Raw genomic sequence first — 16341 nt, 5'->3', positions numbered from 1 at the left:
TGGCCAGGGCCCTTTCAGTTTCGCTCCAAGCACCGGAGGTCCGCCCCCCGCCCCCGTTGACACCAACCGCCTCTCCATCCCCTCCCACTCTCCCTCCTCCCGCCCGAGCCCACTTGGGACCGGAAGCCGGGCTGTGCTTAATTCCCAGGCTGAGCCCCAGGTTCCATCCGACACCTGCCCCCACCCCATCCCCCTCTATGACCCCCCCCCCCTCCTCTCCTCTCCTCCCTCCTTCCCCTCTTTCTCTGCCTTCATCTTCCGCTTCGCCGGCCGTCCATCAGCACCCAGGGGCCGACGCGCCCCTCCCTGCCGAGGGAGTGGGAGGGGTACCACCCTTCTAGCCGCTCTCCCCCTTCCCCCCTTCTCTTCCCGGTGCGGCAATGTGACCCGACAGGGGGAAAAGAGACAGGGACCTCCCCTAATGCACGGGGACCCCCCCTCCCCCGCCCCGTTAATGTTTAATCCGAAAAGATCGTCCGATGGGATCTGGGTGGCGTGATCTCCCGCTCCCTGGGCGTCACACATCCACGCCCCGCAGGATTTAGGGAAAGCCAGCAGCGCGGGCCAGGCGGACTGGAGCGCAAGCCGGGAGCGCGGCCGTCTCGCCCCGGGATCCGGAGGGTCCCAGCCCGGCCCCTGCCCGTCCGCAGCAGCGCCCTCGGCTCCCCGGCCCGGGCCCCTCCGCACCCGCACCCTCGGGGCTGGCGTGGGGGAGGGGCGGGGCGGGAAAGGAGGGAGGTTCCTAGTGGAAGGGCCCCCTCCCCCCCCCCCCCCCCGCGCGTTCTGCGCTCGGCTGCGGCGAGACCTCTCCTGCAGCCATCCTAGCTCCCCGGGCCCCTCCTCGCTGGCGAGGGCCACTCCGAACTCGCGCCCGGGCCCAGCCCCGCAGCTCCGGCCCCGCAGCGCCAGCCCCGGCTTCGGAGCCTCGGACCCAGGGTCGGGGCTGAGCCGCGTGCGCCCCTGGGCTCCGAGCCGCAGCCTTCGCCTCCCCGAGGCGCAGTCGGGCCGGAGCGCCCCCCCCCTTCCCGGGGCGCTCCCCTCCCGAGCTCCCCGCCCGCGGCCCCCAGACGCCGCTAGCAGCATGGGCGCCCCGGCTCGGCGCGGCCCCCGGCTCCTGCTGCCGCTGGGGCTGCTGCTGCTCCTGGGGCCCGGCCCGGCCTGCGCGCAGGAGGACGACGAAGGGGACTACGATCTCCTAGCGCTCGCCTTCCCCTCCGAGGAGGACAATCAGACCGACTTCGGCAAGCAGGTGGCGTCGGCAGCCTTCTACCGCAGCAACAAGGTGGGCGCGGGGCAGCCGGAGGAGCCCGGGAGCGGGGCCGGAGCCCGGCGGGACGGCGGGACCCCCCATTCCTCCCCTCCCCCCCATCCCGGTCACCGACAGCCGGCGGATTGCCGGAGCTGCAGCCCGGGGCCCCTTGGGATGCCGCGGCCCGAGGGCTCCAATCGAGCGGAGGATGCCCTAGCTGTCGAGGGAGGGAGGGAGGGGGGCAAGGGGCTTAGAACCGAGATGTCGGAGGTGGGGGGATCTCAGCACATCAAACCTTACGCTATAGAACACAGACTTTTATAAGTGAAAGGGCCCCGGGCTTGGGCTCAGAAAGCCCAGCCCTTAATAATCACTTCATAATAATAGCTCTTACCTGGCACTTTATCCAGACATTTGCCTTTGTAGCAGCGCTGGGAGATGGATACTAATAGTATTACTAGTTACAAATGGGAAAACTGAGGCAGAGATGTCTACACAGCCAGCAAGTGACCCGAGCAGTGTCTAAAAGTTAGTCCCCCTCCACAAGCTATACGTTCCACCTCAGTTTCCTCATCTGTAAAGTGAAGGGTTGGACTCCACACCTTTTAAGGTCTTTTTCAGATCTCAAATCAATCCTAGCTAGTGGGGAGCCCATTGAGGTTAGAGCTGCAAGGGCCCCAGACCTGGAGCGGGAAGGTGTTTCATAAGATCATCCCGAAGCCTCTTTTAGCAGGATGAGGCCACTGAGGAAAAAAGACGTTTCCCAGGGACTAAGTGGTATCATCTCGGCAGGGCTCCTTTCTTCCCAGCACCCCGGCCCTCACCTCCTTGTCCCGCCCCCTGGCTTCAGCCTCGGCCTCAGGCAGTGTGTCCCAGAGGGGAGAAGCAGCTTGGGGTGATCGGAGAGCGGGGGTTCCCCTGGCCTATGGGTGGGACTGTGTGACCCGCAGGGTCTCCCCCAAATTCTCCCTACATACTGTAATTCCAGCAACTGGAGAGTGAGGGTACCTCAGGCTTGGCCCCTTTTCTCCTCAATAATCTCATCTGTAAAACAGGGGGAGGGGTGAAAGCCAGTGCTTACCACAGGGAACGAACATCTGGATATACTGATCTGAAGGTTGCCCCCCCTCCCTCTCCCCCCCTTCTTTCCTTGGAAAATTGAAAAATAACTTCCCGTCCACTGGAAGCTTTGAGCCTCTGCTGGAAGACATGTGGCTTGATTTAAAAGAAAAACTTCCCGCTGGGAAGAGAGACTTTTTGGCTTGTGAACATAAAGAATCCTATGTAAGAATCCCCCTCTGACTAATGGGGAAATATGTTCATCTATGGGAAGTTATGTTTAACACGACTGTACGGGTAGGGCCGATATCAGATTCCTTGTTGTCAGAGGGAGGGCCAAACAAAATTGGAACTCGAAATCCTCTAAAAATCAACTACCTTTGCATGGAATTGGAAAAAATAAGATACTATTAAGTGGGGGGGAAAAAAGTTAATGTCCTTAGTGGCTTCTGCCAGCATTTCAGAATCACCGCCTTTTGATGGCGTTTTTTTGGGAAAGATTTTTATGGGGAAAGAATGTCTCCAGACTTCATGTGGTTTTGCTCATTAATCACCATCTATTCAGCTCCAAAGTAACCAACTAAGAGCCTTCAAAGAGAGAAGTCCCACTGTGCACCAAGAATATCAGCAACAAAATAGTGTTTGTCCATTTTGATTCCTTTTTTCTTTGCAAAAATGTCTTGCAAAGCAGGGGAGGAAAATTCTGTTCACTATCAAGACTTCCTCAGAATCTGTTGTTTTCCAGAGTTTTAGTTATGCAGTTTAAAACTCTCTGTCCCGTGTATATTTTTTGAAACATTTCTGCAGCCACCCACTTCTGTTCATTGGACTGTGTTTTGTCCTTCTACCTTCAACCCTTTAGAAAATATTCTTCATGGGGCAGCTAGGTAGTGCAGTGGATAGACTCCCAGCCCTGAAGTCAGGAGGACCTGAGTTCAAATGTGGCCTCGGACACTTAACACTTCCTAGCTGTGTGACCCTGGGCAAGTGACTTAACCCTGATTGCCTCAGCAAAAAAACAAACAAAAAAAGAAAATAGTCTTCATTTTCTCCCAAAGCATTTTAAATCCATCTACTTGAAGAAAGATTCTAGTTCCATTGACTTTTTTTCTTTTTTGGCTTCCAAAAAATGAAGGCAATGAAAACCTGAAAGCGTCAGCATCACTAAGAAGCTGCTGCAGACAATAGGTAACAGGGCTGGAGATGGAAATCTAATTTAATTGCCGCCAGGTCTACAATATACTCCCTGCCTAATGAATCACAGCCTACATTCAAGCAGGGATTTGCTTCTTTCCCAGGAGCAATATTCAACCTGATATAAACTCAAAGTCCCGAACAATAAACTTCAGTCAACTTGTTAATACGGTTCCTGAGTCCAATAAAACAGAATCTTTCTTTCAGGAGATGGAGCAAGCGAACAGCTTCTTTGTCCTCTGTCCAGGGAAGGGAAAGGCAGAGTGAGGATGTGGAAATCAAACATGGTTTTATTTCCATATCTTGGGCTTTCTCCTCTCATTTCATATTTTGGAAGTTTAAGGAAGACATGTACTGCATTCTGGAGGGCATGGATGCCAAGAAAGTGGTTTCCTTAGCAGTGGTTATTAAGTAGAGAGGGTAAGGGTTCTTTCTATCTGATTGTAGGATGGGCGGTGGTTTTTAGAGAAGTTTTGTTATTTGTGAAAATAACATGAAAAGGCATCCAGTTCAGGTCAGCTTTAGAGCAGATGTGAGTCGTGGTGTCTGTGATAGTCTTTAATTAGCCGCTGCAGCTACTCAAATAAATGGTTTCCCAAAGAGACTGAAACATGGTCAGGTTTTTTAGAGTCAGAAATCATCCTTTGTTTGCTATATGGATATAATGGAATTATATTTTGAGTTTCATATTTAAATGAAAAGATCTTTTTCATTGGATTTAATAATGACAAATAGGAAACAAAAAAAGTCCCTCTTTGGGGACATTTCTCCTTCCTTTGGTACACTCTGTGCCCACATTGCTAACTCCTCACTTGGGCTTTGTTTGGGTCTGAAAGTCCCCGGAGGTGGAAGGAGGATGGAGTTTCAGGAAGGGATTGAGGGCCTTCCCTTGTAGCTAGTGTCCCCCCATTGCCTAGTAATTACTATGTATGTACATGCTTATATATAGTCATATTGAAACATGTTGTATCTATGTTCATGTATGCGTATGTATGTATATCTATCCATATGTTGTGATTCAGTCATGTCTGACGCTTTGTGATCCCATTTGGGGTTTTCTTTGCAAAGATATTGATTGGAGAGGTTGCCATTTTCTTCTCTAACTCATTTTACACATGGGGAAACTGAGGCAGGCGGGGGCCTTGCCCCGGTTTACATAGCTTGTAAGTATCTAGGGCCGGATTTGAATTTAGGAAGATGAGTCTCCCTTACTCCTGAACAGCACTCTGTGCTCTATGACGTCCCCTAGCTGCATGTATGTCTGTGCACGCACACGTGTGTTCACGTGTACATGTATGTGTGTCCCGTGCACCTGTAGACAGACCCGCTCTTTGCCCCCGGAGTGGAAGTCCCTGGAAGGCAGGGACTGTTTCACCTTCGCCTGTGTCTCCAGCACTTGGCGCAAAGCCCCGGACGAGGAGACACTTGGCAAATGCTTGGTGATCGATTCCTGTGAGAAGCGTGGGCACTCACACACGTGAGGCTTACACGCGTGGGCACGTGCACGCGTGGGGTGTTCCGCAGTCAGCTAGGCTGAGGGGCCAGAGGGCCACGTGGCCGCCTTAAAGCGGGGGACTGCAGACCCGCGAATGATGGGAGCGTCCCCAGGCCAGCCCCGGGAGGGTCTGGGAGGCGCCTGGTCTGCTGGGTCCTCGCTGCAGAAGGGTCACACGGAGGAGCACGTGCCGGGGGCGGGGTGGGGAGGCGTCCCCTCTCTTCCTCCTCAGAGTGTCAGCTCCTCGAAGGCGGCCTTTGGCCTCCCCCCGGTGGTGAATGTTCTGCGCACTCTGCAGGGAGGCAGGGGATCTGAGTTCGAATTCGGTCCCCGAGCCTTCACTGGTGTGAGCCTTGGAAGTCCCGTAGGCTCCTGGGGGGGGGGGGGGGGGGGGGGAGAGCGCGCCTCCGGACCCTGGAGGCCGAGCCCGCCATGGTGAAGCGCCGCCGGCGCCCTTGTGTGTTGCGGTCTAGCACGCCTGGCGGCATCCGGGCCACTACCTGGTGGTGCTGAAGGAGGAGACGCACAAGTCGCAGACGGAGCGCACGGTCCGCCGCCTCCAGGCCCGGGCCGCCAAGCACGGCTACCTCACCAAGGTCCTGCACGTCTTCCACGACCTCCTTCCCGGCTTCCTGGTGAAGATGAGCAGCGACGTGCTGGATATGGTGAGCCCGCGCGCAGGCGCCCCCGCCCCCCCAGCCCTCCGAGGGAGGGAGCCCGCGGGGAGGGAGCAGTTACGCTGTGATGGCCGTGAGGAAGCCAGAAAGAAGTGGCCCAGCCCCCCGAGCAGGGAAGGCTGTTACCCCCTCGGCCTCAGTTTCCTTATCTCTTAAATGGGGACAGTAAGCCTCGTACTGCCTCATCCTGGGCAGAAAGCGATACCGGAGAGTGAGGAGAGCTCGCACTTTGGAGCCTAAGGGCGTGGATTCAAATCCTGCTGCTTATTCCAGCTCGTATTACGTGTTGTCTTCCCCTGTTGGAATGTGATCTCTTCAAAGGCAGCGAAACCCTTCTAGTTTTTATCTGCAGCTCTCAGCAGAGAAGCTGCCTGGGCACTGGCCCGAGAGCTCTCCCTCCTCCCTCTCTCTCTGCCTCCCCTATTCTCTCTCTCTCTCTGTCTCTCTGTCTTTCTGTCTCGGTGTCTCTGTCTCTCTGTTTTTCAATCTCTCTCCATCTCCCTCTGCCTTTGTCTTTCTCTCCCTCTCCCCACCCACCTATCTCTCCATCATCTCTCTACCTGTGTGAATTTGGCTCAGTCAGTTAATTTCTCTGAGCCTCAGTTTCCCCATCTGTAAAACAGAGGCGTAGGCTGGATGTCACCTCTACCTGGAGAGCTGGGACCCCATGATCCACACATGGTGGAGCACACAAAGCAATAGCTCTTTCTTTCCTCTTCCCAATCTTGGAGACAGACGTTGGTCCCGCTCTGCCTCCTCCCATTCCTGGTCCCGATGCTTTGAATCGTCAGCATCTCCATTCCTCCATTTTCAGCCAGCATTCATTAGGCACCTGCTGTGTGCCAGATACTGCTCCAGGTGCTAGGATTCAGACAGAAAGGGAACCGTGGCTGCCTTCAGAGAACTTCCATTCTATGCCCAGAAATAACCCCTGCCCACATAGAAATAATCAGTCTATAAAAACTCAAGTGCCTTGGCTGTACCAGATGTGCTTTCTACTTCCCTCCCAGCCTTTCCATTCCTGCTGAATGGGTCTCCTGTTTCCCAGCATTGACATCCTACCCCCTGCCAAGGACTTCAGAAGAGTCTTGGCCCTGGCCTGGAACACCCCCTCCTCCCCTTCGCTACCCAGAATTTCTAGGAGACTTGAGGGCCGAGCCTGGGTGCTGCCTTTTCTGCCAGGATGTCCTGCTGCCCCACCTCTCCTCAGATCATTCAGCGTTCCTCTTCGTCCTCCTTTACTCCGGCTTTCTGTCTCTGTCCCCCACTTGGCATACAGTAGACACTTAATAAGTGTTTGTTGGATTGGACGGTTGTTTTCAGCTATTAAGCACTAGAGATACTGGAGCTGTTATTAACAGTGGGACGTGAGGCCCTCAGCTTCCCTGATCGCTGGACAGCTTCCTCAAAGATGATGTAACACAGGATAGAGTTTCTTCTCTGGGAACTGCTCTACTGAGCCAGGGCTTGGCAGAGATTCCGCTTTTCAGGTCTAAGATCCTGGGGGCCTCCCCCAAAGGGGGCGTGCTGGGAGCACTGGAGCACCGATCCCACACCCCGGCCTGCCAATGCACATGGGAGGCCCATCCCTTCCCCATCAGGAGAAGGTGGCCTAATGTTTTTGCACATAAAGGGTTTTTTCTCCCAAGGTTCTTAGACTTCTAGAGTTAGGACTGAAAATATCAGAGCTGGGAGGGAGCTTAGAACAGGGGGTATCAGAGCTGGAGGGGAAGGGGCTTAGAACAAGAGATGAGAGAATAAAAAAGGATTTTACCAGTCAATCCCCCTGAGACTCAGAGAGGCAAATTTCAGCTTCTTTCTACCTCATCTGGGGGACATTCATAATTAAAAGAAATCACACATCTTTAATGCCCTAAAATTAATAGTGTTTTCTTCACAAGATCATTGGGAGAGATGGAGCCAGGTATTATTACAGTTATTTTCCAGATGTGGAAGCTGAAGTTCAAAAGCCAGAGAGCCCCAGGCACTTCCCAGCATACTACACTCTCTCTACACACGTGCCATCTTACATCATGGAGCCCTAGCTCATGCTCTGTGCTTCAGTCCCAGAAGCTTTTTAAACCCCCTCTAAGCTCTGACCTTCCCTGTTCCAAGTCCCCTCCCAGCCCTGACACCCCCTGTTCTAAGCCCCCTCTCACTTCTGACATTCCCTGTTCTAAGCTCCCTCCCAGCAATGACATCCCCTGTTCTAAGCTCCCTCTCACCTCTGACTTTCCCTTTTCTAAGCCCCCTACCAGCTCTGACATTCCCTCTTCTAAGACCTCCCACAGTATCCATGGTCTGCGATTTTACTCTTTCCTACAATAATGCCCTTTCAGTCATTTTCCAGAGAATAAGCAGGAAATGTGCTGAGAGAAACTTCTGGAAGCTGATCAGACAGTGGGCTCACACGGGATCTGAGACTGTGCCATTGGGCCAAGAGGAAGTCCAATGAAGAGCTGTGCTTTCTGAGAGTTTGGGCCAAAACAAATGTTTTCTCCAAAAGCTTATCAGTTCCTTGGGCTTCTCGGCAGGCACTAAGGTTACCTCACGTCGACTACATTGAAGAAGACGCCTTTGTCTTTGCGCAGAGCGTTCCCTGGAACCTGGACAGGATTGTCCTGGCACCTCATGGAGCAGAGGAATACAGCCCGCCCAGTAAGAGCCCTTCCGGCTTCACTTAACCCTTCTGCTCCATCTTTTGGAAGGAGCCTCTCTTCTCTCGGCCTGTCCACTCTGACGCTCTCGGTTCTAATGCCCTTTCCGCTTTAAGCTTCTGTGGCTTAAGAGCCCCTTCGGTTCTGACATAGGATGCCCTTTGCACTGACTTTCCATGTGTGCAGATCTCCTTTCTGCCTTAGAAGATCTTTTCTAATCTTAACGATCTATGTCCCAAAACACTCTTAAGATGGTCTTAATTAATGCTAATATAATATATTAATAATAATATAATATAATAATACTTTATATGGTCTAAGGTGCCTGGTTCTAACATTTCATGTTCTAAAGTCTATTCCCGTTCCAACATCTGAAGTTCTGAGATTCCTTTTAGTTATAACATTCTATGTTCTGACATTCTGTTCTAAAGGCCCTTCTAGCTCTAACCTTGTGGGTTTTAAAGGTCCTTCCAGTGCTAATAGCTCTGACATCCCCTGTTCTAAGGCCCCTCCCAGCCCTGACATCCCCTGGTAAGTACAATTTGCCAAAATAAAATAAAAAAGCAGGTTTGGGGAAGCCTAAGTTAACATAAGAGCTTGTGTCACAAGGGCCTGAGATTTGAAATCTAAACCTTGGCCGGCACTGGTCTTCCTTGGCAGGGTTCCTGGGCACCTTGTGACAGGGTTTCTGACCTCGGCTCTGCTCAGTCTCACACACGGTTTCATTTTCCTGTAATGGGCAAGTTCAGAGGGATTCCAAGCAGGTGTGCAGAATTCACTCGACTCTGTGCCGTCCAATGGGGAGGATATCAGGGCTGACTTCTCAGGGCTGTGGTGAGGATCAGATGGCATAGACTGTAAAGTAACTAGCACAGTGCCTGGCACATGGAGCCTGGTAGTGCTGTATAAATCTTAGCTAGTAGTAGTGGTGGGGCAGCACTTGGAACATGGAACAACTGAGTTCAAATCCAGATACTTACTAGCTGTAGTGGGTCACTTAGCTTCTATTTGCCTCGGTTCCTGCTCTGCAAAATGGGGACACTGAGGAGAAGGAAATGCCAAGTTCTTCCAGTCCTTTTGTTAAGAAAACCCTAAGATCACATAGAGGGGGGAACAGAAGGGGGAACAGTTGAATACCTGAACAGTAACAAGTAGTAGTGGAAATGGGAGTAACAGCAGCAATAACAGTCAGCAGCAGCAGTGATGGTGACAGTAATAGTAGTCCTAATCCTGAACTGCCCAGCAGCAGTCAGCAGCAACAGTAGTAATAGTAGCAGCAGGAGCAGGAGCTGCAGTAGTGATGGTAGTAGCAACAACAGTAGTTGCAGCAGTAATAATAATAGCAGCAGCAGCAGTCCTAATAGTAGTAGCAGCAACAGTAGTAGCAGCAGTAATAACAGTAGCAGCAGCAGCAGTCCTAATAGTAGTAGCAGCAACAGTAGTAGCAGCAGTAATAACAGTAGCAGCAGCAGCAGTCCTAATAGTAGTAGCAGCAACAGTAGCAGCAGCAGTAATAATAGTAACAGCAGCAGCAGCCCTAGTAGTAGTAGCAACAGTAGTAGCAGCAATAGTAACAGTAGCAGCAGCCCTAGTAGTAGTAGTAGTAGTAGTAGTAGTAGCAACAATAGTAGCAGAGTATTAATGATAGTAGAAGCAGCAGCAGTAGTAATAACAGTAATAACAGCAATAGTAATAGTAGCTACAGCAGCAATAGCTTTATAGAAGTAACAGTCAGCAGCAGCAACAGTAGTGATAGTAATAATAGTCTCAGTCCTAGTAATAGCTGCAGCAATCAGCAACAATAGTAATAGTGGCAGCAACAGTAGTAAAAGTAGTAACAGCAGCAGCAGTAATAGTAGAAACAGCAGCAACAGTAGTAATCATAGTAGTAGTAACAGCAACAGTAGTAATAACAGCAGCAGTAAAAGCAGCCACAACAGTAGCAGAAGCAGAAGCAGAAAGAAGAAGAAGAAGAGGAGAAAGAGGAGGAAGAGGAGAAGGAAGCTAATACTGCTAGTATTAGCAGCGGCAGCAGCAGCTCAGTGCTTCCTCAGTCAGTGCTATCATGGGCAACCCCTTGAGTCGTGATAGAGATTATTATTCACCCCAGGGCTGAGGGCAATGGTCTCCAAAGTGTCTTTTGGCTCTGAGATCACATAAAAAATAGAATTTACAAAAAGTGATATTAGACTGAGTTATTTCAGAAGTGGGCTGTCAGGATCAGGTAGAAAACATCCCGTTTCTTGGGTTTATCCGAAGTTTTGTTGTTCTGCTCTTTTCTAAAGTAGTTGAAGAACATTAACTGATCAGCCAAGACCATGCCTCTGGTCTCGGTACTCGCAGTCGCATCCATCGAGCATGGATGCTTGACTAATCCCTGAGCCCGTGGACTGAACCCCTCTGACAACATGGACTGAGCAGCCACTGAGCATCACTGACATCACTGACTTAGTGTCCATTAATGGAGCACCGTGACGGCAGGACTGCTGAGTTCTCGCCGGCCAAACATTTCCAACCACATTCATTGATGGGGAGTCCTGACAGCATTGACCGAGCACCAGTGACTCAGACGCCTCTCAGATGAAGTGCCTCGAGACCCTTGACTGGGAGGTCCTGGGCAATGCCAGCTTTCCCCCTTTCCTCTCCCAAGCTGTAACTATACAAGCTCCTTTCTCTTGTTAGCTCCAGTGCCAGCCTTTGTATGATTTGTTTCAGTCAGATGCACAACTCTAGGAGAAGGGGTACCCTGTGGTACCCCCAGATGTCAGCCACAGACAGGCTAAGAGAACTGGTAGCTCATAAACCCAAAGGGCTCTCACAAAACATCTCAGCCAATCCCTTTTTTGGACAGAAGAAGAAATTGAGGGCCAGAGAAGTGTTTATTTTTGAAATGCTTGAGGAGAATGGGCTTCTGGGTAGTAGTCTCTCCAGAAAGGCAGGAACCTTTGCTGTCAACACTGGCCAGAAGTGAATCCTAGAGAGTTTTGAGAAAGTCCGATGGGCTTTGGATCATTCCCTCCTCCCGAGGGCCGCCCAAGGCAGAAACTGGCTCTGATTTCAGGCCTTCTGGCGGGCAGGGTAGGACTGGGGGAACATTTAATAGAGGGAACACATATGGAGAGCAGTGAAAACACCAAGGATCCTAGTGTTCTACACCCCCAGCCAACATTCTTGAAAATTCGTGGCTACTTCTGTTAATGAGTAGATAGCTGGAGGAGGGGGCCAGGGACAGCAGAGGGTGGGTTGAGGAGCGGCAGAGAGCCTGGTCTGTGCTGTTGGGGAGGAGGCAGACCTGTTCTCGCCTCTGTGGCTGGAAATCTCATCTTGGCTCAGCAGTCAGTCCCTTGTCTCACCTGAACCCTGGCCAATCTTGTTGATCTGATACTCCAACCATCCATGAGCTGTCTCATTGTCCTAGACCGGGAAAGAGGCTGGCCCTGAGGCAGAGGCCCTAGTAATGCTGGCGATGGTTCCCATCTACATAGAGGCTCCAGGATTTATCAAAGTATCTTCTTCGTGTGTCCTCCCAGGTTAATGTCTTTCTCTGAAATTCCTTTTTCTGTGGTTTATTTATATGGGCTGTCTCTCCACAAGTGTAAAAATCCAACCTCCTCTCATTCATTCAATCGGTAAGTGTTTTTATTAAGCACCTACTATGTGCCGGGCACTATGCTACATGCTGGGAATATGAAGAAAGGCAAAGGACCTTCAAGAAGCTCCCAGTCTCATGAGGAACATATGTCCATACCGTCCCACAACCTTGTCACACAGAAGATGTTCTTTACCTTTTTTTGTATCATAGACCTTTTTGGAAGAACGATTCAGTCTAGTGGCACCAGCCTCTTTTCTGCTCCATCTCTCAACTTTGAACATTCTCTCTGGATGTCCACCATTCTTGAAAGGTTCCCCATTTCTGCCTCCTCATTCCCTGGCTTCCTTCAAGTCCTGGCTAAAATCCTTCCTTCTCCAAGAAGCCTTTCCCCATCTACCTTAATGCTTGGGTCTTTGTCCTGTTGATTATCTCAAACTTACCCTGTCTATATTGAATTCATCTCTACCCATCTGTTTGATTGTGAGCTCCTTAAGAGAAAGGACAGTTTTTGTCCTTCTTTATGTCTCCTGGATCTGGCACACAGTGGGTACTTAATAAATGCTTGGTGACTTGACCTGGGATTAAGAACCTCTTCGGTGGAGGATTCGCCACCATCACCAACCCCAACACACGAGAGATCTTTTTTTGGTTATTAAGCTATTCCTTGGACACTGGCTGAGTGTTGGGGCCATCTAGCTGTGATTCCTCATTTCTTAACCAGCCCCTATTCTTTTTTTTAAATTAAATTGTAAATTAGCATTTTGCTTTACTTCACAGTTACTACTAGCTATTAGTTATTGTCTTTCCTATTTCCATCCCCCTAAAAGAGTTGAGCTCTCCTTTGTCAAAGCAAAAATAGCTAAGGAAAGAGAAAGTGTGGAATACAGTCAGAAAAACTGGACATTTCTGGGTTTCAGTTTTCACTTCTGTGAGATATAGTTCAAATAGACTCAGTGGCTTCAGGTCCCTTGGAAATCCTGAAATCCTACTTCAAGTTAGTCGGCCTAAATGGCCAGATTCCTCAGGGGAAGAATTAGAGAGTGAGTGAGAAAGTTTATGAACATTTAAGCTTGTTAGAAATGGAGCCAGTGAATTCCTTGTCGCTGGAGGTCAAGTGGATGTTGGATAACCACTTTTCAGAGACGTTGTTGAGAGAATTCCTGCTAGATACAGCTCCGTTTGTTTGGCAAGCATTTATTAAGCACTTAACATGTACCAACCTGTCGCTCTAGTGGGGCCCAGAAAATAGGCAAAAATAAGCCAGTATCTACCCTCAGTCAATCAATTTATTAATCATCTTTTAAGGCAGAGGGCCATCGTGGATAAGGACTTTTCCCGATGCTAGGAAGCTGTGTCACTGGGTAAATCATGCAACATTTCAGTGCCCAGGACACTCTCTAAGAGTGTAAGCTGCAGAGAAGGTGCCCATGAGCATTGGAGAAGTGCTTCACTTGAGAGTTCCCTAGCCTTAGTGTCAGGTGCTGTCCGAGGTGCTAGAAATGCAAAAAATAAAGGAAGAAAGCTCCTTCCCTCAGAAAGAAATCTCTCTGGGAAAACAACATGTAGTCCACAGGCACACAAACACAATAAATAAATATACAGATAGATATATACTAGATGTATATATCTATCTATACATACATACATATGTATGTATACACACATAAATATATACGCATACCTATATATAATATTACATATATGTAGAGACTGTGTGTGCGCACATATATACATGAAAGAGATACAAGGTGATGGGAAGTTGGGGAGGAAGGAGGCTACTTCTAACTGATTAGATATTTACTCTAGTAATCAGGGTCATGGATGTCAACTAGCCAGAGATAACCATGCTCTTTTTATTTAGATAGTTAGTCTAGTTGACCTCTGAGAAAGGCACTTCTTCAAGTCTTCTGGGACCCAAAGAATTTACCTTTCACAGCAAAGACACAACCTGAACACAAATAAAAAAGATAAAATGGCCGGGTTCTTCTTAAACACAAAATCTTAGAGTTGAAGGCTTAAAGTTTTTAGATTTTACCTCTTGGCCTGGAATTTCCCCTTCTGCGCTCCTCCTACACTATCTCCAAGGACAGGGGCTCTCACTTCCACAAGAGTGTGATGCCTTCTGCAGAAAGGACTTATGAACACAGTTGGCTCATTGTTGCCACTAATGATATTGTTGTTTATTTCCTCTCCCTCCGATGTTTTCTATTAAAAAAGATAAAGGCGACCAGGTGGAAGTATACCTGCTGGACACCAGCATCCAGAGTGGACATCGGGAGATTGAGGGGAAGGTCACCATCACTGACTTTGAGAATGTCCCAGAGGAGGATGGCACCCGCTTCCACAGACAGGTGAGACCTCCCCCCTCCATTATTGCCCCAAACCCCCAGCAGAGCTGCCATCCCCTTTGTGTGACAGCCATGAGTTTCAGCTGTAGCCACCAAACTTGTGCTGTTGCCTCCATGGCACCCCCAGCCAAGGTGTGAGAAGCATCATCCTCTAGCCCCGTGACCTAGCGTCTGTGCTGAGGGTCATGAAGAGTCTCCAGGTATACTTTGAGGCATTGTAAGCAGAGAGATATAGTCACGCTGTCTCCCTTCTCCACAGGCCAGTAAATGTGACAGTCACGGGACCCACATGGCCGGAGTGGTGAGTGGCAGGGATGCTGGAGTTGCCAAAGGGGCCAGTGTCCGGAGCCTCCGAGTCCTGAACTGTCAAGGGAAGGGAACCGTCAGTGGGACGCTCATTGGTGAGTTCTGATCCAATAAGCTTCCCTTTTGGCCTGATGGGAGTAGGTTTGAATGAAAGGAGTGGTTCCTGTGTTTGGCACTTTGGGAAGTGCAGGGGTGCCCCAGCCCTGCCCTGATGTGAGAGATATAAAGGGAAGACAAGAGGATGAGTGTTTTATAGCATCTGCTACGTGCCAGGTACCCTGATAGCTACTTAATAAATATGTCTCATTTGATCTTCACAATTATCTTCCAAGATAGGGCTGTTATTCTCCTTGTTTTAGAGCTGAGGAAACTGAGACAGACAGAGATTGTCACTTGGCCAGGGCCACACAGCTAGTAAGTGCCTTAGGAGTTTGTGAGTTCCCCATCACAGGTGGAAGCCCGATCAGCTCTGGGTTGGACAAGACGGCGGCCGGGGTCCCTTCCAACTTTGAAAAGGCTGATTCTGTAACGCTGAGGGAAGGAAGATTAGATTGCAGGGCTCTTTCTGCTATCCGAGAGGAGGGCAGCCATACTTACAGGGTGTGTTTGCCAAATGAATGTCTGCAGATTTAGAATTGGAAGAGTCGACATGAACGGAGCATCAGAACTGAAAAGGACTCTAGGGATGATCTAGTCTAACCCCCTCCTTCTACTATGACTAAGGAAACTGAGGCTCAGAGAGGGAAGTGTGACTAGCCTAGGGTGAAAGGGCAAAGTAATGGCCAAGATTTGAACCCAGGTCCTCTGACTTCAAATGCCCGTCTCTTTCCACCAAATCAAACCACAGGAGTATCAGGAGAGATGATTAAATTCCAGTATCATAGATGGTCATTGGAAGAAGAAAGCTCTATAGCTGGGGACACCTTAGAAGGCTTCTTGGAGGAAGCGACCTTCTAGGAAGGCCATGAATGGTAGGAGAGATGGGGAGAACAGAATAGATAGGGGGGAAAGAAGATGAAAAGCTAGAAAATTATAAAATGTATTAAGGGAAAATTCAGGCTAGAGCATGTACCATTTAGTAGATGTAAAAAATAGAATCGCAGCCTGGGAAAGCAGATCAGAGCCAGATGGAAGAGAGCCTTGAATGCCAGGCTCGGGAATCTGGATATTAGCATGTAGGCAATAAGAACTAGCTGGGGATTTTAAGCACGGGAGAGATGATGTTGGAACCGTGCTTTAGGAAAATTCTAGAATAAAAGTTTTCTATTACCTTGCGTCCTAATAAGGGATAGAGGAAAGGCCCAGGAGTGGACCGATGACTTTATTATTTCCTAGGAAATTCCCAGGAAGCTCCTTTCTACCAATCCAAGTTGACATATTCTTTGTGATCTGAGTTGCCTGGGAAGGGAGAGGGGAAGGATTCTGCCTGGGTTACCCAGCCAGAGACAGGACTCAGCCCCAGTCTCTAGCGATGATGGTGCTGAATGAGGTACCTTCCGCTCAGAGACACGAGTTCGGAAGCGAAACCCCAGAGGTTATGGCAAAAGAAGAGGCTTTATTGTTTAAAGAAAAACATCAAGAGGCATTCTCTTAGCGGGCATATTTCTCTCAGTGGAGAAGGATCTGCAAAGAATCATTCTCCAGAAGCCCTTTTTTATGTGTAAGTCTAGGGGAAGTTGGATAATTCTCCATTGAACATGAAATCTTTCCTGGGATTGTGACTTTCCAACAAGATCAGTAGGAGTCTGGTTTGCTCTTGAATGG

The 16341-nt window shown here is 49.8% G+C and overlaps 1 protein-coding gene across 1 annotated transcript in view; it reads left to right on the top strand.

The window, feature by feature from the left end:
- The first annotated feature begins 293 nt into the window (after positions 1-293).
- Positions 294-16341, top strand: part of PCSK9 (proprotein convertase subtilisin/kexin type 9) — a 29321-nt gene continuing 13273 nt past the window's right edge. The window contains exons 1-5 of the mRNA XM_031969048.1: positions 294-1282; positions 5471-5662; positions 8209-8332; positions 14141-14274; positions 14531-14672. Of these exons, the coding sequence (XP_031824908.1) occupies positions 1082-1282; positions 5471-5662; positions 8209-8332; positions 14141-14274; positions 14531-14672 (793 nt within the window). The 5' untranslated portion in view covers positions 294-1081. The remainder of the gene's footprint in view (positions 1283-5470; positions 5663-8208; positions 8333-14140; positions 14275-14530; positions 14673-16341) is intronic.

Source organism: Sarcophilus harrisii, chromosome 4 (genome assembly GCF_902635505.1).
Source record: "Sarcophilus harrisii chromosome 4, mSarHar1.11, whole genome shotgun sequence".
In the NCBI taxonomy this organism is placed as follows: Eukaryota; Metazoa; Chordata; class Mammalia; order Dasyuromorphia; family Dasyuridae; genus Sarcophilus; species Sarcophilus harrisii.
Note: the sequence above shows the minus strand (reverse complement) of the source record. Positions and strands in the feature narration are given on the sequence as shown.